At 38.6% G+C, this 21,020-nt stretch overlaps 1 protein-coding gene across 1 annotated transcript; it reads right to left on the reverse strand.

Annotated features, from left to right (window-relative positions):
* Positions 1-10,140: 10,140 nt before the first annotated feature.
* LOC136855225 (uncharacterized) lies at positions 10,141-14,493 on the reverse strand. The gene is made up of 4 exons (XM_067132131.1): positions 14,140-14,493; positions 12,342-12,482; positions 11,648-11,748; positions 10,141-10,931 (listed from the first exon to the last, which is right to left on the reverse strand). The coding sequence occupies exons 1-4, from the start codon at positions 14,189-14,191 to the stop codon at positions 10,893-10,895; spliced, it is 333 nt and encodes a 110-aa protein (XP_066988232.1). The 5' UTR covers positions 14,192-14,493; the 3' UTR covers positions 10,141-10,892.
* Between the last annotated feature and the right edge of the window lie 6,527 nt (positions 14,494-21,020).

The following is a 21,020-nucleotide window of genomic DNA, read 5'->3' on the forward strand; positions in this document are numbered from 1 at the left end:
GAAGATGAACCCTATTCACGTGGAACAAGCTTACCAAAGGGGCCACTGACTTGGAATTAAAGCTTCCAAAGATTATTATTATTATTATTATTATTATTATTATTATTATTATTATTATTATTATTATTATTATTATTACTCGGAATATGAACCTTATTCATTCAAGAAATAATAATAATAATAATAATAATAATAATAATAATAATAATAATAATAATAATAATATTATTATTATTATTATTATTATTATTATTATTATTATTATTATTATTATTATTATTATTATTATTGCTGCTTCAGCTGCATTTATTTTATAGAAGATTTCTTCTATTTCAAGGATCTCCTGCCACGCCCAGGAGGGTGCCATCATGAACAACGCCCGTGCTACCCACAATATTTCCATCTCCCGACAGTATTATACAAAATATAAGTATAATTGGGAGGCCGCCGACCCTCGACGTCTGTGCCTGCTGGAGGCGCTCCTCATTGCCGAGAGAAAACCCATACAATGAGTACGACGCAGGAGGCATCGCTCCTACCCACGAATTCGAGAAGAGTAATGCCGAACACCACTAAATCCAACGAATACCTGAAAATGACAACCTGAGAATGGAGACGCCCCTGATGAGCGAGGCGCCCTTCGAGACAACCCACCGACTACGACAGAAAGAGTAAATAATGACATCATTCATCCTCCGCCCAACAGCCACACTACCGATGATGTCAGTCGGCATGACATCACGCAACGGCAGGCCAATGGGAACGCTGTAATGAGTGATATTCCCAGGTTGCGAAGATCTGTCAGGATCGAGCTTCGCCGCAGAAATTTGGCGAAGTTCGCCGACTGCACCAATCAAAATTCGCCGTCCATGACTCCCCGCTGAAGCCCGTGTATAAATTCAGAAGGACCTATGCAATCTGCCAGTCCTCTACTAGCTCCGCTGAGAATGACAAAAGAGTCTGTCGAAACGTCGCGGCAACAATTGTTCCAGCATCTATATGTGTAATGTTCTAACTGTATAGAGTATATAAACAAGCAGAATCCAGATTTTTACTTTCCCCATGAAATGACAAATATAGGCGAGCTGTTAGCACACACCTCCAATGAGAAGTCTGCAATAAGGAAAATAGAAAAAGTCTTCTATAAAATAAATGCAGCTGAAGCAGCAATAATATTCAATAGAACCTGTTTAAAAGAGGGGTCTGCTGCCAAATTATATTATTATTATTATTATTATTCAGAATATGAACCTTAGTCACATGGAACAAACCCACCAAAGGGGCCATTGACTAGGAATTCAAGCTTCCAAAGATTATTATTATTATTATTATTATTATTATTATTATTATTATTATTATTATTATTATTATTATTATTATTATTATTATTCAGAAGATGAACCCTATTCATATGGAACAAGCCCACCACGGGGGCCACTGACTTGAAATTCTTGAGCTTCCAAAGAATATGAAGGTGTTCTTTGGGAAGAAGTAAGAGGAGGTATAGTAAAGGGATAAGCAGAAAGACGAGATCTCACTTCTCAAAAAAAAGGAAAAATTAATTAATAAATTAATATATGGATAATTATTTTTGGCAAAAGATACTCATCACTTGATTATCAAACGAAAATCAATGTGTGTGTTTTGCAAATTTTAACTTAAGCAATACTCGTTTAACCAACCTTGACTTAAAACACTCTTCTCTCTCTCTTTCTCTCTCTCTCTCTCTCTCTCTCTCTCTCTCTCTCTCTCTCTCTCTCTCTCTCTCTCTCTCTCTCCTTGCTGGGCCTATAAAAATGCAATGAGTAGCATGTACAACTCACATTGATATGTTCGCATATTAGTATATGTTTCTTAATCTACTTCTCTCTCTCTCTCTCTCTCTCTCTCTCTCTCTCTCTCTCTCTCTCTCTCTAGCTGGGCCTATAAAAAATGCAATGAGTAGCATTGGTGGTATGTACTAATCTACTCTCTCTCTCATAAAAACGCAATGAGTAGAAAAGTACAGAGCTGATATGTTCATATTGGTATATGTTTCTTAATCTACTCTCTCTCTCTCTCTCTCTCTCTCTCTCCTCTCTCTCTCTCTCTCTCTCTCTCTCTCTCTCTCTCTCTCGTTTTTATGAGAAAATGAAGTGGTGTACCACTGTAAATTTCTTCAATAATAATAATAATAATAATAATAATAATAATAATAATAATAATAATAATAATAATAATAATAATACTGGTGTGACATGGCGTGAGGATAAGGTGAAGCCAGAACCCGCTGATTCAGCAGAGGTAACCAAAAAGCTCTCAGTATGGACTGCAGACCCCAGGTAGAATGACACAGCATAATTTCTTCCATAGCTGCACAAAGAGGGCCTGCGGAAGAGCCACGAGGAACACAGAACTGACACAACAAGAGTTCAGTGGACTCTCTTCATTCTGCGCTGAAACGAAAATTCACAGTAAAAAGGTTTTGAAAGGTGTAACAGGAGGAAAGCCTGCAGGGAAAGTACAAATAATGATTTATGAAATTTAGGCTTTCAGACCAAGCGCTGGGGCACTTTCAACAATTCAGCCCATAAGACAGTGAGGAAAGAGGGGAAAACAGTTTCAGAAAGTCAAGGAGATGAAGTACAAGGATTTACAGGTGGAATTGGGAGAAAGCCCACGGTAATTGAATGTAATAACTTACAATTCAAGGAGACTTGGAAAGAATGAGAACTACGGATTACCATGATATATCAACAGTCTCTTAAGTTACAATAGGCAAAACTTTCCTCAGTATATTCTGCCAATAATTCTTGGATGCAAGCAGGAAACTCACTATATCAACCAAATTTCGTGTGCAAACAAACATTCAGAAATGTATATCCATGCCCCTGGCAGCCATGAACGAGACTGGAGAACTGGTATGAACCCAAGTACGCAAGCGCGTCTGTATCTGTCGATGTCATATATAAAAATAGTTGGCAAATGGGAAGATAAAGCACAGGTCACCTTCGCTACATAGAGAATGAAGCAGCAGGAACGTTGACAAGAGGAATTTTCTGAAGGGCTCTTCCCGGCTGGGGACAGAGGACAGTGAAACTGTACTGGCTGAAAGACGCCTGTGTCGAGGACACGGCCAGTAAGAAACAACATGTCAAGTGAAAGATTAAAAGGATATTCCTTTGTGTAGTCTAGGGATGAGGAGAAGAAAGAAAGACCTGTTCCACCTGAATTACGAGGCAAATGCAAACCTGAATGTCTTTTAACCCTTAACTCAGTAGGTCTTAAGGGTGCTCTGTAAATAAGCTGATTTCAAGAAACAGCAACAAAGGGCTTCAAGTTTCTGAATTTACTGACAAGCAAAGAGTGTGAATGCATCTTTGCATTTACAACAGAGGCTTGAGGAAGTTGATTTCAAGAAATAGCAATAAAAAAATTTTGAAGTTTCGGATTTTATTTACAAGTAAAGGAGTGCGAATGTGTCTGTGCATTTACAACACAGGCTTCTGTAAATACGTTCATTTGAAGAAATAGCAATAAGAAAAGTGTGAACATTCTGAATTTATTAACAAGAATGAAGTGTGTGAATGTGTTTACAACATACATTAAGGAAACCGCACGACTCCAAATTCACCCCAGTTCCCTGAGGAAACCAATTCAAGAAAACCATAATTGATGACTTGCTGTATTGAAGCGGCATTGATTTAATGACCTTCCCTTGGTAGTTTATGCAACTAGTTGCAAGTGGCTGCCAGTAGCACTTCAAATCAAGAATCAGCCAGTTGCAACGATCGTTACCATATTTTCTTCAGAATTCGTATCAATTTTATTTGTTAAGTTTTTGTTTAGAGTGATACTATATGAGAGATGCACACATACATACATACATACATACATACATACATACATACATACATACATACATACATACATAATACATACATAAACAGCAAATAGCAGTTCACGTTCTGCATAAAGATTTTAATTTATCGTAATTTCTTGTAACCACAGAAAAATTATTTTGTAGTGGCCAATCTAATTTCAATGAGCGATCCTTTGAAATTACTTAAAACTACAATTGCAAAGCTGTCACTCGTTGCATTCAAGAATTTATCGTTAGTTAACCACTTAATCCCAAAACCATCATTATTACTTACTGAGGGTCCTTTCAGCCCATGCAAAAATGTTCACTTACCTCTGTAAAGAAATTCACATTTAAGCCTATATTTTTTAGAAAAAACTTTCCCACAGAAATTCACATTTATAACTACAATTATTAAAAAAGAATTTCCAGAAGAAATTCACATTTATGTCTATGATTTTTAACAAAGAATTTCCATAAGAAATTCACATTTACGCCTACGATTTAAAAAAAAAAGAATTTCACTCAGAAGTTCACATTTATGCCTACGATTTTCAAAAAGTAATCTCCCAAAGAAATTCACATTTATGCCGACGATTTTTAAAAAAAGAATTTCACTCAGAAATTCACATTTATGACTACGATTTTCAAAAAGTAATTGCCCAAAGAAATTCACATTTACGCCTACGATTATTAAAAAGGAATTTCACACAGAAATTAACATTTATGGCTATTATTTTAAAAGAATAAATTCCCAAAGAAATTCACATTTATGCCTACGATTTTTTTAAAAGAATTTCCCAAGGAAATTCACATTCATGCCAAAGATTTTGAAAAAAAAAAAAAAAAGAATTTCCCAATTTTGTTACGAATAACAACGAGAGTCTGAACACGTGCAATTTCTTATACATGATGACAAATGCAAGCAGAAAGCGCCATTTTAAATTTATAAGAAGACACAGGAAAAGGGAAGTTTGATAACCAGTGTAAACTGGTTTCCTGCGGTCGGCTTCACTGAAGTTTTCACCATTACTACGACTTTGAAGGAAAATGTCATTGGGGCGAATCTTATCTTGACCACAGAAGGTGATCAGTCACTTTCCAATAAAGGAAAGCCAATGAACATTATAGTTAAACGATTAATCAACCGGAATAGAAGAGAATTTAGAATATAGGCCAAAGGCTAAGCGCTGGGACCTATGGGGTCATTCAGCACTGAAAAGGAAATTGAGAGTAAAAAGGTTTGAAAGGTGTAAAAGGAGGAAAACCTCAAAGCAGTTGCTCTATGAATCAATAATCATTGTCGGGAGAGGGTTGGGGAAAGTATGATGGAAGATCGAGAATATGAACGGAGGTACAGTAAAAGGAATGAAAGGGTTGCAGTCAGGTGCCGAAGGACACTTCAAGGAATCTTAAATAATGCCTACGGTGCACCGCATGAGGTGCACTGCAAGCACTACCCCTACGAGGGATTCATCAACAAAATAAAAAAAAAAAAAAAATTATTGGCGAGGCTTAACTGCTCTGAATTTCGTAATCCAGACCATTAAAAAAACAATGACACTCCAATAAGAGCTAAATAATTTACTAAATATATATAGCAGTCTCTCATATCTTGAGTCTAATTCTATGCATTATTTTTCACCGTATATATATATATATATATAATATACATATATATATATATATATATATATATATATATATATATATATATATATATATATATATATATATATATATATATATATATATATATATATATATATATATAAAAATAAAAGAAAATCTTGGACCACAGACGGGAAGTGTGTAAAATTACCATCGGCTTCAAACTGCGCAGTGAACACACTGACTTACATCTATCTAGTATAAAACAGCAACAACAACAACAATAATAATAATAATAATAATAATAATAATAATAATAATAATAATAATAATAATAATAATAATCAGTTAACCTTTTTTGCAAAGGAACAAAAACTATATAAGACTGACTTTGAAAGCAGCGACATTTTATCAGACATGATCCAACAACTGACATATTAAACAGCATAAAACGTAAATGGAATGGAATATAGAATTTAGGCCAAAGGCCAAGCACTGGGACCTATGGGGTCATACAGTGCTGAAAAGGAATTTGAGAGTAAAAAGGTTTGAAAGGTGTAACAGGAGGAAAACATCAAAGCGGTTGCACTGTGAAACAATTCTTAGGAGAGCGTGGCAAGTAAGATGGAAGAGAGAGATTGTGAACGGAGGGACAGTAAAAGGAATGGAAGGGGTTGCAGCTAGGGCCCATGGAAGGGTTGCTGCAAAAAACCTTGAGTAATGCCCACAGTGGCCTGCGTGGGGTGCACTGTCAGCACTAACCCCCCACGGGACATATAACGTAAACAAACCAATCGCATTAAACTAAAGGAACGACGTTCCTTTAGGAAGTCGTTCCTTTAGGAAAAACAACAGACCTTTTTCGTGATGCAATTCTTCAGACAATTAACACCTGAAATATAACTGCCCTGCGTGGGGTGCACTGTGAGGAGCACTGTCAGCACTAACCCCCTACGGGACATATAATGTAAACAAACCAATCGAATTAAACTAAAGGAACGACGTTCCTTTAGGAAGTCGTTCCTTTAGGAAAAACAACAGGCTTTTTTCGTGATGCAAATCTTCAAACAATTAACACCTGAAATATATGTAATTGCTCGCGAAGGTGACCTTTGAAAAGTTGGGTCAGCTATTCGCAGGGTCCATTTTGACTATACACAGCAGATAGGAAAGTGCTGAACCATTCGCATACCAAAGGAAGTCGCAAAAGGCTCCTTGGTGACAGGACACCAGCACAGAAAATGCGGTTTCAGCAAAGAACATTCTAGAAGCTGAACCAGTTACAAAATCTGGTTTTGAAGAAAGCAGTTCGATAATGTACGTGTGTACGTGTACTTCGTGCCGCCTTGAAGTACAGAGGCATGTCTTGCCGAACTTTGACCTCGAATGATGTCACGGAAAAGTACGTTTGTTCGTGCATTGCATATTGAATATAATGGGAGGGACCGTTGATTGATCGGGCATTGCGATCCGATATCTGTGTAAACTAAAAATGTGAGGTGTATTTTCACATGGAGACTGTCCCAGAGGACTTTATGGAGTGAGTAGAACTCATAAAAATTTTTAGACTTTATTTTCAGAACTATAAACACAAACGTTGCCCCTGTGGCAGTGAAAATTTATGTTTCTGCAATTTTTACATTTTCTGATTTTTAATGTGACGTTTGTTCTTTCACAGGTATTCTTCTTCCCTCTCTCCCTCCTACAAGGAAGGGAGTGGTATTACATTTCTGAGATGACCTGATTTTATTAATTGACCTGTTGATGTTTTGACAGATGAGTTATATTCTGTATTCCCTTAAGTAATTGGGTGTTTATGATTTTGAACCTTATTTCCTTAGAAGAATTTTTGATACTTGATGAATCATTCGTTTTCCTTCTTCATAATTTTTAAGAAGTTATTTTCGTTGTTTTTTTTGTCAATAAAGGTTTAGTTTTGTACTTAGCATCTCATTCCAGTAGTCCTTAGATTTTAGTTAGGGAAAGGTATAACTAATGATGTCGGCTCACGCTACACGCTATCACTTAATATCTCGGGATAAGCGAGATTCAAACCTCTGTTCATAAAACAGAGACTTAAATAAAGTAAAGGCTTCAGAATTGGCCTTTACATATAACTGCTTCAACCGATGCCCTCTAAAGGGACAAACTTTTCACAATAAAAAAAATGTATCATCTTTGTACTGTTAAATACATAAATACCTAAAAATTTATGAAACTAGGCCATTCACAGCACTGTTAGCCCGTCTAGTTATAAACCTTAATTCTGTCTCACAGTCCAGAGATCATTTTATTAAAATACAAAATACTAACAGAAATGTTATTAGAGCGGCAGCCCGGACCATTCAGATGCAACGAACGAGATACCGACTGTAATCCCTACCGATATTTAGGAGTAGACTTGTGAACGGTGAAACTGACCGTCTGCCGAAAATATATGGGTGGCTTACTTAGCAAGCAGCACTAATTGCTTGTTAGATTTTGGGTCTAGATCCAGTATATGAGATACCAGATGAAACTAATATATAATATATCCCTGGACTCTCCTGATTATAGAATGACCGGTGACAGACATACTAGAGGGTGGGTTCCTCCTGACAGACACACTAAAAAGGGGGGGTTAATTGGATCTAGATCCAACTTAGGAGATATCAAGTAAAATTTACACTTCAATAGCACTGCATATCCTAGAGTACTATGGTGGTCATGACAGACATTTTAGTGGGTGATTACCCCTTGACAGACACCCCACAATGAGTGGGGAGGGGGAGACAGGATCTACATCCAGCATTGGAGATACCATGTAAAATTTGAACTACAATAGCACTGCATATTCTAGAGTGCTGTGATGGTAATGACAGGCATTTTAGTGGGTGGTTACCCCCTGACAGACACCCCCACGAGAGGGAAGGGGGAGACAGGATCTACATCCAACACTGGAGATACCAAGTAAAATTTGCACTACAATAGCACTGCACATCCTAGAGTGCTGTGATGGTAATGACAGACATTTTAATAGGTGGTTACCCCCTGACAGACATAACCAACGATTGTAGGTAAGAGATAGGACACCTTGAAATGATTCAATATGTATCATAGGCGATATTAATATTTAAAGTATTCAACAAGAAAATGGTAATTTTCTGCAATTCGTGAGCCAGACAAAATTTAAAAGGCAAAAATATTTCTTCTGATCTGCATATTATACATGCCTTCTGAATTCCTGTGGCACCTGCAATGATATACTGGAAAATAATAATTCCGTATCAGAAATATAAACATTAATAAGGAATTTAATTTTGGTACATTCCCCTAAGGGCAGCTCTATATGATGAGGTCTAGTTTTATGATCAGTAGAAAGGCCCGGTTAGTTCCAACCAGATTGAATCATATGGATTGTAATTCTGGTCTGTCACTTGGTCAGACAGTCTGTCTGGTGGGGATCAAGTACGGGTTGATCGTGAAATCCTACAGCTTGTGAGATTTCAACTACATCTCTTCGTGTGAACGGTGACTTAAGACTAGTCATCAATTTTGTTCTTGGCAGCGTCACGGGAACATCTCCCGTCCAGAAGGCCGTCATGAACTGGTCATTTGCAGAATGCCAGTTCTGGGGTGAACCTATACTCGTAGTACTTGCAAAAGTATGAACGCATGTGCAAAATTAAAAGTAAAGAATATATGATACTTTAATGTCGATACAACCTGATATGATCCAGCATTAGATGGACAAACTTTTTACATAAACCTATTATCCTATTATCAGTTATAGGCCTACAAGGAATACATACGAATATGACGGGATAACACATGATTTTCCTTTTTCTCCCACTATTACCCTATCCCATCTAGCTTTTAATCTGCATAAGCCTATAGTTATATAAATTTCTATAACTTTCATCACTTTTGTATGTTACGATATATGCATGAGATTTGCAGATACAGGCCTGAATGCAAAAATATTGTGATTGTTACAGGATAAAATTACTGCCAGAGTTAATTTTTGTTTTTAAATTCTATTGAGCTATGGAATATTTCACATCATTAATTCCATCACATCTATATATATATATATATATATATATATATAATATAATATATATATATATATATATATATATATATATATATATATATATATATATATATATATATATATATATATATATATATATATATATATATATATATATATATATTATATATATATATATATATATATATATATATATATATATATATATATATATATATATATATATATATATATATATATATATATATATATATATATATATATATATATATATATATATATATACACACACACACATATATACACATATATATATATATATATATATATATATATATATATATATATATATATATATATATATATATATATATATATATATATATATATATATATATATATATATATATATATATATATATATATATATATATATATATATATATATATATATATATATATATATATATATATATATATATATATATATATATATATATATATATATATATATATATATATGAATATAAGAACATACATAAAACACTATTTTTTAACGTTGAAACCATATATTTCAGGGCACTAGCTTCTGTGCCCTGTTCACTAGTAGAATATGGACAGGAGGAAAGTTACAATGGTATATATACAAAAACATAAAGGTGTGGCCCTAGGCCTCCGATGCTATGGAGGTGGCGTTTCTTAAGGAGGAGAATGGCCAAATTCCCTAGTGGTTTTTGGCCTCATTAGCTCCCGTTTGGCAATGGATCTGGCGGTCGCGTTTCCTGGGTCATCTTCTTCATGAGGGGTTTGAGGATTAAGGTGTCGATGTCATCCGATTTCCAATGTCCTCCTGACAGGTTCATATTGTTGGTTTGATTGATGATAGCAGATTCCAGCATCCTTCTTTTGTAGGTTAAATTTTCATGGGCTGCGGCTCATACAGCATTATACCAAGACCACCGAAAGATAGATCTGTTTTCGGTGGCCTTGATTATACGCTGTACAGAAAACTCGATTGCGCCAAAGAAACTTTTGAAAACCAACTCTGCCCCACTCCAGTTAATGGCATGCCCTGTATTTCTGATATGTAGGAAAATTCCCGAACTCTCCGAAGCGTAACGTACTGATCTTTTGTGCTCTGTTATTCTTTGCGAGAGCGATCTACCTGTCTCGCCTACGTAGATGTCCTGACAATTACTACACGGTATCTTGTAAACTCCGGCTTCTTCCCTTTTGTTATTTAAGTATACGTTAACGAGCGAACTCCCGATGGATTTGGGATAATGGAAAATGAAAGGATTGTTATGCCTGAGTTGCTAAATGTCTTGGAGCAAATGTCGAGTAGCATATGTGTATGAATTTGTTGTAGGCGTCAATCACCCCATGTTCGAGCAAGGAACACACTCAGGAGAGGACCGAGGCCTGCCACGTTGGATTCACCGGCTGAAACGAGGAGTCTTCGCTTAATGGGAGCAAGAAACCGTTTGAGTAGCACCTCGTTTTAACAGATGCTTTGGGCGTCTGGTTTTCTGATAAGTAACAAAGACCCTATAACATATGACAGCTAACAGCAATTCAACATAGTTCCTTGCCTGAACTGGCCTGCACTTTACACTCAACTTTCAATTAAAGTGAATTATCTAAAAATGCATCATGTCTAAAATGACAGCAGAGCAAAAATTAATGATAATACTACATATTAAAACTGTGGGTCAACTCCAATATTTCATACCAAACGGAACCTTTTTCAAAATGGTCACACACTGAAATTGTGGACAGCTCATGTTTCTGAGCAAGACAGGAGGTGTATGTCCCTCACTCACTCTATGCAAAGATCACTAAGTAAGCGTCTCTTTAACTTAAACTGATCTGTAATGACATAATAATAATTGCACAGTTAAATCCTGGATCCACTCAATATTTCCAAACCAAAATTCCTTCTTATTCCTCGATCTTATTCCTTTAACTTTGCAATAATTGATCTCATTATCTATCTGCTTTGTGCCACCACCAATAAGCACTGCTAAGGGATATACCAGCCTACAAAAAATACTTTATTTCTTAATGCTGTTAATTTAGAAAACAACCTCACAATCCCAGTTCCCAAGAAAATTTCGCAGAGGAACCCACAACAGAAACTTATTCAGAAATACACTTACAACTTCCGTACAGTTCGACACGGCCAGTGGTACGATCTCGTAAGGAAAGTCTGAACCTTCGGGCACCAGGCAGTATATAATCTTGTGGCGGATTACAAAGTCTGGAAAGAAGGACGCAGGTTAACATGGGACATCGAGACGTATTTTAATGCAAAGGACAATGATATTGATAGCTAAACTGTACAAGGCCTTTCCGCCTCTGGAAGAAAGGATGGTTATGCGATTTTGGAAAAACAAAAGCATAAAGGGGAGATCAGTAAAGAAAGAAACATTCTGAGTGAGACGACGCAATCGGGAAAGACATGTACCACGCTCCAGCTGATGACGTGAGCATCGAACCGAAGAATTTTATACAGAAGATGAGCCTAAGTTGACTAGAGTTTGACCACAGCAAACTGACGAGTAATATCTGATGGAGAATACGATTAAGCATGAGATAAGCAAGATGTTGACTTAACTATGGGGTAGCAACTAAGGTGCTGGACTACTCATAAGGCCACTGTTACATGACTATACAAAAATGCATCCAGGTACTTAGGCTGTTCAAAAGTTTTAATGATAGGACCTAGCAAGTACCTTGCGAATCTATCCCTCATTCATGCAATATTCTTCTGATAAATATCCAAGGGCACGTCCTATATCATTTCCTACTCCGAGCTGACACTGAAGAACTGAACAAGCACAACCAACGTACCATATCCTCTGGTGAAGACAACGTGTCGTGCGAGCACGTTCAAGTCCCTGGAACTGAGACCCTTCTCAACGTTCAGCTCCAGTCTTTCCAAATTTTGTTTAATTTCATCCTTGTCCAGGTCCCTCTTGTCGACGGTGGCGTCTGTACGGATGAGAAGAATCGTGTGAAATCAAATAACACATCCAGTAACAAAGATAGCTTTCATAACTGGGACTTACTCAGCCACTTGATGAGCAAAATAAACTAAGTTTTTCACAAGAAAAAAATTAAGATATTTGTATAACTCATGCATATGACATACTTGGATTACAGCCACTCGTACTGACGATGAATGAGATTTTCAAGAAGTAAAAATAAATAAGTAAAAGGCTAAAGAATAAATATATAATACCATATTCTGAAATGCAATATAAAAGTTTAACACAGCACAGGAAAGGGCTGATAGACATAGTACATGCAACTGCTAATTCTGGTTCCCTGAATATAGATTCAGCTTTAAGAATTAAACTAAAATTATACAAAAAAATTGTTTTTTTTTAGTCAAACCAATGCCTTACTGGAGCCAATTACTTTGGCAAACCATTGCCTTACTGAAGCCAATTACTTTGGCAAACCAGTGCCTTACTGAAGCCAATTCCTTTGAATACAAAAGTGCAGACCAAATAATAATATACAGAAACTCAGTAATTTGTATTTTTCTTAGGTATACAAACCAGAGCCTTTTAAGAAAGAGAATTCTTAACAGAGATGGAACTCGTCGTTGAGACTTGGTAACGAGTCAGGTAAGTTGCAGCAATGAGAGAATACCAATCACTCATCTGCGTCCGTCGCCTCCCAAGGCCGGGGAGAATGTTCGCTGGGAGTCCTACAGGACTCTATCTTCTTCCTCCTAGACAAGGAAGACAAGACGACTAGGAGGGGGAGGGCTAGGATAGGCTCAATAACGACAGAAGGAGCAGGGAGGAAGGCACCTATGCTTCCTATCCTTGCCCCTTAGCCATGTCTTACTCTCCTGTTAGGGTATTGCCATAGGTAATGTCATTGAGGCATCTTCTACAGGAAGACCAACAGCTACTGGAAACTTAATAGCAGATGCTAGCAGTCGGAGTAGTAAGAGTAGGAGTACTGACCCCCACCTCCCATATAAACCCCCTATGAGCTGATAGAGAAGTGTAGGGTGGGAGAGAGAGGGGGGAAAAATGGCGGTGTTTGGCACGAGGCAAAAAGTGGTAGCCTACATCCCCTGCCGAAATCTTGCCAAGAGAGCAGGAAATCGACCCCTATAAGTGTTAGCCTAAATGGTAGGGATCCACCTTTAACAGACGGCAAGAAGGTTCATTACCCTCGTCAATGTCCTTTGTGACTGTTAACGACCATAAGCTATTTTCAGCGTTGAGAGCGAAAAGATAGCTAGCCTACCCTCGCTCGGCGGCGGCCGAACGAAAAAGTGCTCGGTGATGGCAGGTGAGCTGGGGGGGACGTTACCCCAAATCAACCCCGTAATGGCCGATTAACAACCTCATTACCAAGTTCCATGAGCCAATGGCACGCCAAGGAACAACCCTAGAGAAGGGGCGATGGTGTGTATCGCCGTGGGAACGAACCCCCAGACCTATTTCAGCCTAATTTGAAAACCAGGCCGTTAAAAACGAGTAAATACCAACAAATATAAACAACAGAGGCCCCAGGAACCAGCAATTACCCTAAGGGACGCCATAACCAAAGGAATCCTTCCCAACGCCACATTACACATTTACCTTAATAAACCCTCTAATATCACTCACACTCTCATACTCACTCCTCAGGAAGTATTTGACGCAATCCTCCATACTACTCTGGTCATCCTCCATGGCTGGGAAAGGATTTTTATTGTTTAAATTAAGAATCTTCTTGAAATTTCACGTTTGGGTGAATTTGAAGTTTGTTTTGTTGTCGTTGTTGTAGTAGTGTCCCCTCGGGGTGGGGCGTTGGCTTTGTAACGGCTCCTCTTTTTTGGTGATTTTTGGATTAATTTTGACTTTTTTCTTATATATTTTGTTTTTTATTGTGTTTTTTTGTTTTTTATGGGTATTTGAATCTTCTGTGTTCATTTTAATTTCGTTTTTATTATAAATTCGCCGTATTTAATGTTATTTTCCGTATTTTTTCTTACGGTTTTCCACTTTTTGTTCCGTTCCGTGATTCGTTTTTGGGGAATTTTGGCGTTAAATTTTGACTCTTTTCTTATATATATTTTATTTTCTATTCGGTTTTTCGGTGTTTAATAAGTACGAAAATCTTCCTTGATCATTTCCATTATATTTTCATTATAAATTCTCTTCATTTATGGTGATTTTCTTAATTTTTTCTTAGGATTTTCCACTTTTTATTCTCTTTTTCTGTCATTCCTGAGTATGAAAATCTTCCATGTTCATTTTCATTATATTTCCATTATAAATTCTTCTGTGATTTCCACTTAAGATAAAGACCTGATTTAATTCTTTATAATTCTATATTAGAATTAATTGCTATTAGAATATAACACTGAGTCAGAATTTATGGTATTTTTAAGGTAATAATTCCCTTTATTAAATACTAATAGTTTAATCAATAAACTTATATAGAAAAATATATTCAAAATATCCTTTAAATTTGGTAGAAATTTATAGAGAAATTTGATTTAGTACTAGCCCCTGGGGGTCAAATGTATTTCGCTGTGTTTAGTACTAGCCCCTGGAGGTCAAATGTATTTTTCTGTGTTTAGTACTAGCCCCTGGGGATCAAATGTACTTCTCCATGTTTAGTACTAGCCCCAGGGGGTCAATTCCGTGTTTAGTACTAGCCCCTGGGCTCAAACGTATTTTACCATGTTTAGCACTAGTCCCTGGGGTAAAATGTATTTTGCTGTGGTTAGTACTAGCCCCTGGGGGTCAAATGTATTTCTCCATGTTTAGTACTAGCCCCTGGGGATCAAATGTACTTCTCCATGTTTAGTACTAGCCCCTGGGGGTCAAATGTATTTCTCCATGTTTAGTACTAGCCCCTGGGGGTCAGATGTATTTCGCCATGTTTAGTAGTAGCCCCTGGGGTTCAAATGTATTTTACAGTATTTAGTACTAGCCCCTGGGGTCAAATGTATTTTACAGTATTTAGTACTAGCCCCTAGGGGTCAAATGTATTTTGCTGTGTTTAGTACTAGCCCCTGGGAGTCAAATGTATTTCTCTGTGTTTAGTACTAGCCCCTGGGGGTCAAATGTATTTCTCTGTGTTTAGTACTAGCCCCTGGGGATCAAATGTACTTCTACATGTTTAGTACTAGCCCCGGGGGTCAATTCCGTGTTTAGTACTAGCCCCTGGGCTCAAATGTATTTTGCCATGTTTAGCACTAGTCCCTGGGGTAAAATGTATTTTGCTGTGGTTAGTACTAGCCCCTGGGGGTCAAATGTATTTCTCCATGTTTAGTACTAGCCCCTGGGGATCAAATGTACTTCTCCATGTTTAGTACTAGCCCCTGGGGGTTAAATGTATTTCTCCATGTTTAGTACTACCCCCTGGGGGTCAAATGTATCTCGCCATGTTTAGTACTAGCCTTACTTTATTACTAGTATTATTTTCACCTTTTTATTATTATTATTACTTGACCCAATTTCACAGAGAAAAGTGACCTCACAGAAACAGTCATTGTGGTCAAGGCCTCCTAAGCATCTGCTCTCGGATCTAAGCAATGTTTAGCATCAATGGTTCCTGTGAATTATAGGACTTTCTTTGCATAAGTCACTTAACACTAACTAAACAGTGGTGTACAATTACTAAACACTAACACTCACTGTACAGTTACACTCGCTAAACACTCACACTTACTATACACTAAACACTCATGAAACACAGAACACTCACTAAACATTCACTGAGTACTCACTATACACTAAAAGCTCACCAAACATTCACAAAGCAATCACTATACACTAAACACTCACTAAATATTAAACACTAAACCCTGAATGCCCATTAAACCCCTAAACAGTCGTTAAACACTCAACATTCACTAATTACTCATTAAACACTCACTAAACACACACTAAACATTCACTAAACCCTAAACACTCACTAAACATTCACTAAACACAAACTAAACATTCACTAAACCTTAAACACTCACTAAACATTCACCATGCCCTAAGCACTCACTAAACATTCACTAAACCCTAAACACTCACTAAACACAAACTAAACATTCACTAAACCCTAAGCACTCACTAAACCCTAAACACCCACTAAACACAAACTAAACATTCACTAAACCCTAAACACTCACTAAATATTCACCACACCCTAAATACTAACTAAACATTCACTAAACCCTAAACACTCACTAAACACAAACTAAACATTCAGTAAACCCTAAACACTCACTAAACATTCACTAAACCATAAACACTCACTAAACACAAATTAAACATTCACTAAACCCTAAACACTCACTAAACCCTGAACACTCACTAAACACAAACTAAACATTCATTAAACTCTAAATGCTCACTAAACCCTAAACACTCACTAAACATAAACTAAACATTCATTAAACACTAAACACACACTAAACATTCACTAAACCATAAACATTCACTAAACACAAACTAAACATTCACTAAACCCTAAACACTCACTAAACCCTAAACACTCACTAAACACAAACTAAACATTCAATAAACCCTAAATGCTCACTAAACCCTAAACACTCACTAAACACAAACTAAACATTCACTAAACCCTAAACACTCACTAAACACAAACTAAACATTCATTAAACCCTAAATGCTCACTAAACCCTAAAAACTCACTAAACACAAACTAAACATTCACTAAACCCTAAACACTCACTAAACAAAAACTAAACATTCAGTGGCTAAACACTCACTAAACATTCACTAAACCTTAAACACTCACTAAACACAAACTAAACAATCACTAAACTCTAAACGCTCACTAAACCCTAAACACTCACTAAACATTCACAAAATGCTTACTAAACATTCACTAAACCCTAAACACTCACTAAACACAAACTAAACATTCACTAAACTCTAAACACTCACTAAACATTACTTAAACGCTAAACACTCACTACCCATTCACTAAACACAAACTAAAAATTCACTAAACCCCCAAACACTCACTAAACATTCACTAAACCCTAAACATTCACAAAACCTTTAAAAGTAAACACTGACAAACTAAACACTCACTAAACATTCACAAAACATTTAACAGTAAACACTTACAAACTAAACACTCACTAAACATTCAGAAAACATTTAACAGTAAACACTTACAAACTAAACATTCACAAAACCCTAAACACTCACTAAACATTCACCAAACACTTACACACTAAACATTCAGGACAAACAAAATCCACAATGGCACAAAGTCCCTGTTCAAATTCAGTGGTAAGTCACCAGACCTTCCAAGATGGCCGCCACAAGGCAGTCTCCTGATATCCTTCACCCTCTGAAGTCGAAGGAAGCTACTGAGGCCCCCAATCCAAAGTCTCCAGGGCCAGAGTCCTTCAGGTCTCACTAAAGCCAATCTCGGAGTTGCTCCTTCAGTTCCTTAGGGACTGGAGGAGTCCTTTAGGTCTAACCCCCAATCCCGGATACCTCCAGTTCTGGATTCCCTAAGGACCGGAGGAGTCCTTCAGGTCTCATCAGAAGCCAATCCCTGAGCCGCTCCACTTACAGGATTCCCAAGGGACCGGAGGAGTCCCTCAGGTCTCGCAGAAGCCAATCCCTTAGCCGCTCCACTTACAGGATTCCCAAGGGACCGGAGGAGTCCTTCAGGTCTCGCAGAAGCCAATCCCGGAGCCACTCCGCTTCGGGACTCCCCAGGGACTGGAGTAGTCCTTCAGGTCTCACAGAGGCCAATCCCGGAGCCGTTCCGCTTCGGGATTCCCCAGGGACAGGAGGAATCCTTCAGGTCTCGCAGAAGCCAATCCCAGATCTGCTCTGCTTCAGGATTCCCCAGGGACAGGAGGAGTCCTTCAGGTCTCAGAGGCAATCCCCGAGCAGCTCTGCTTCGAGATTCCCAAGGGACTGGAGGAGTCTTTCAGGTCTCGCAGAATCCAATCCCAGAGCCGCTCTGCTTCGAGATTCCCCAGAGATTGGAGTCGTTCAGGTCTCGCAGAAGCCAATGCCGGAGACTCTCCGCTTCAGGATTCCCCAGGGATTGGAGTCGTTCAAGTCTTGCAGAAGCCAATGCCGGAGACACTCCGCTTCAGGATTCCCCAGGAACCGGAGGAGTCCTTCAGGTCTCACAGAAGCCAATGGCGGATACACTCCACTTCAGGATTCCCCAGGGACCAGAGGAGTCCTTCAGGTCTCGCAGAAGCCAATCCCGAAGACTGGGCACCCTAAACAGAAACTAAGCATAAGGGAAGGCGCCTGTATCTGCATCGTTATTACAATGATTTTCCAAAGTGTTAACAACGCATTCGGAGCTTTCATCGCTGCTTTCATGCTGCTACTTAGGATCGTATTGGCCGGAGGCATCAACTGGACGACGTCTCTCGAGACCGAGTTCCGTTGCTGTGATGCCGCCCGTGAAACTCTTTTGGATTTCAGGAGGAAGAACAAAATGCATCGCATTCTGCACTTCCTTCTGGACTATATTGGACTTACAACTCATACCGGATACGAGGAACCGACTCTGACCGCCTGCGATGGACCCTTGCAAGCCCTGGTGAGGAACGCTCTCCAGGGCAAGCAAGGAACGGCCGCAGCGGCTGAGGACGTTCTTCGAGAAGTTGACAATCTTGTTTTTTGGCCCAGAGTGTTCCTGTTTCTGAATGCCGTTGCCATTACAATGTTCTTATTCCAAGGAATGAAGAACATTGTTGGAGAGAATGATGAGACCTTGATAAATAACTCAGAAGGGGATACGGACAGGAGAGAAGTGAAAGAAGAAGATATTTCAGAAACTTCTCATCCAGAGATTTCGAATGAAACCCCTTCCGAAGATCACGTATCTGAAAACTGCCCAGAAGAGAAAGTGAAAAAGGAAATTCGATTAATCAATGGAGACACGTATGAATTCCCACTGTCGAAGAAGGAGAAACGTATCTTGAGCAAAATATCAAGAGAGGTCAATGAATTCACCAAATTTTACAACGTTCGCCTCGTCCTTCCTGAAGATGACACCGAGGAAGTCGCCCAACTGGAGGGCGCTGGAAATCGTGTCGAAATGGCCTTCCTGCACATTCAGGAAATCCTCGACGAACAGGAGATCGACGGATGTGACATATATTCTGAGGACCTTGCTATGGAAGAGCTCTCTCCCCCTCCTGAGGAATTGGTACCTGAGCCTGACCATGGATTGAATTTTGCCGCCATCCTCAAGAGGGGTCGCCAGCAGGAAGACGAGAAGAAACAACAGACTTTCATTATCGTGCAACGCAGAACGTTCCCCATCATGGAAGAATTGCTGGATGAGGACGACGACGAAAGTCTGGAGTTAGAGAGTGATTTTGAAGATAACTGGAAGTTTGTGGAAGAAGACTGGGAAACCGAAGATGATTATGAGATTGAGGACGAAGATTGGGAGTTCGAGGAGGAAGAAAGATGCAAGATCATTGTTGGCATATCGCTTCGAGAGGTCCCTGCAGAGGATGGCACAGGAGGCATGAGGACACGACGTCTACCGAAATCTGTGCCCCGTCTCCCTCATGAAGAAAAGGAAGAGGAAAAAGTTCCTCTCGAGGAAAAAGCAGAAGAGCCTGCTAATATTTTAGCAAAGGAGGACGAACCAGAACATGAAGACGAAAAAGAAGAAGCTGCTCTGACTCAAGAAGAGGAAGACGAAAAAGACCCTCTAAAGGAAAGCGAGGAGGAACCGGATCTCACCACGAAAGAAGCGGAAGAAGAAGAATATGTCCCTCAGGAAGAAAAGGAAGACTGTCGATCTCAAGATATGATTCAGGAAGAGGCTGGAAAAATGTCCTATGCCAACACTGCAAAGATTCTTCCTGAACCAAAAATTACTGGCCCTGCGAAAACCCTCGAAGGAAAACGTCATGCACCAGGAAATGACTGGAAAACGACACGACAACCAAGATGTGGACCTCTCAAACAGTGTGGAGGAAAGACCTTCTCCTTCCAGTGTGAGAAAGACCTGGATCTGGGACAGATCATTGGCAAAGCAGGGAAATTTGCCAAGATGGCCAAGCAAGACCACGGAGTCGTCATGAATGTCGGAACGATGGTACGAGGATGGTACAGCTCACAGGACCTAAGAGGAATGTTGAAAAGCTCTACAAAAATCAGATTCAGAGTGGATAAGGTTTTCAACATCAACGAGCTGACTCAGGTGTCGGAAGGGCTGTTTGCGGTAGGAAAAGAAGATTTTGTGATGACTGTTGATCAGAAATTCAGGGAGGCTGTATTGGGGCCACAGGAACTAACCCTTCGAAAACTCATCAGGGAAAATGATGTGGCCATCTACCTTCCTGACAAAGATGATGAACGTCATTACATCAGTATCTTTGGCCCTCTCAAACAAGCCCAGGAGGCTGCGGAAGTCATATCCACAATGATTGACGACATCAAGAACTTTTCAACGGAAAACGACCTTAGGCTTGTGGGCTTAAATTGGTACCAGTTCGACCTAGGACTTGACAGCAGGCGTCTCCTTCTTGCCCTCAATGGA

The sequence above is a fragment of the Macrobrachium rosenbergii genome, chromosome 31 (genome assembly GCF_040412425.1).
Source record: "Macrobrachium rosenbergii isolate ZJJX-2024 chromosome 31, ASM4041242v1, whole genome shotgun sequence".
In the NCBI taxonomy this organism is placed as follows: Eukaryota; Metazoa; Arthropoda; class Malacostraca; order Decapoda; family Palaemonidae; genus Macrobrachium; species Macrobrachium rosenbergii.

Bases quoted from the DNA above. Each gene is read 5' to 3' on its own strand.
- LOC136855225 (XM_067132131.1), bottom strand. From the start codon at position 14,191: ATGGAGGATGACCAGAGTAGTATGGAGGATTGCGTCAAATACTTCCTG. The intron at 11,749-12,341 runs GTACGTTGGTTG...CCTTCTTTCCAG, and splicing joins TGTCTTCACCAGAGGATATG to ACTTTGTAATCCGCCACAAG. The intron at 10,932-11,647 runs GTAAGTGTATTT...TCCTCGTTTCAG, and splicing joins TGTCGAACTGTACGGAAGTT to CCGGTGAATCCAACGTGGCA.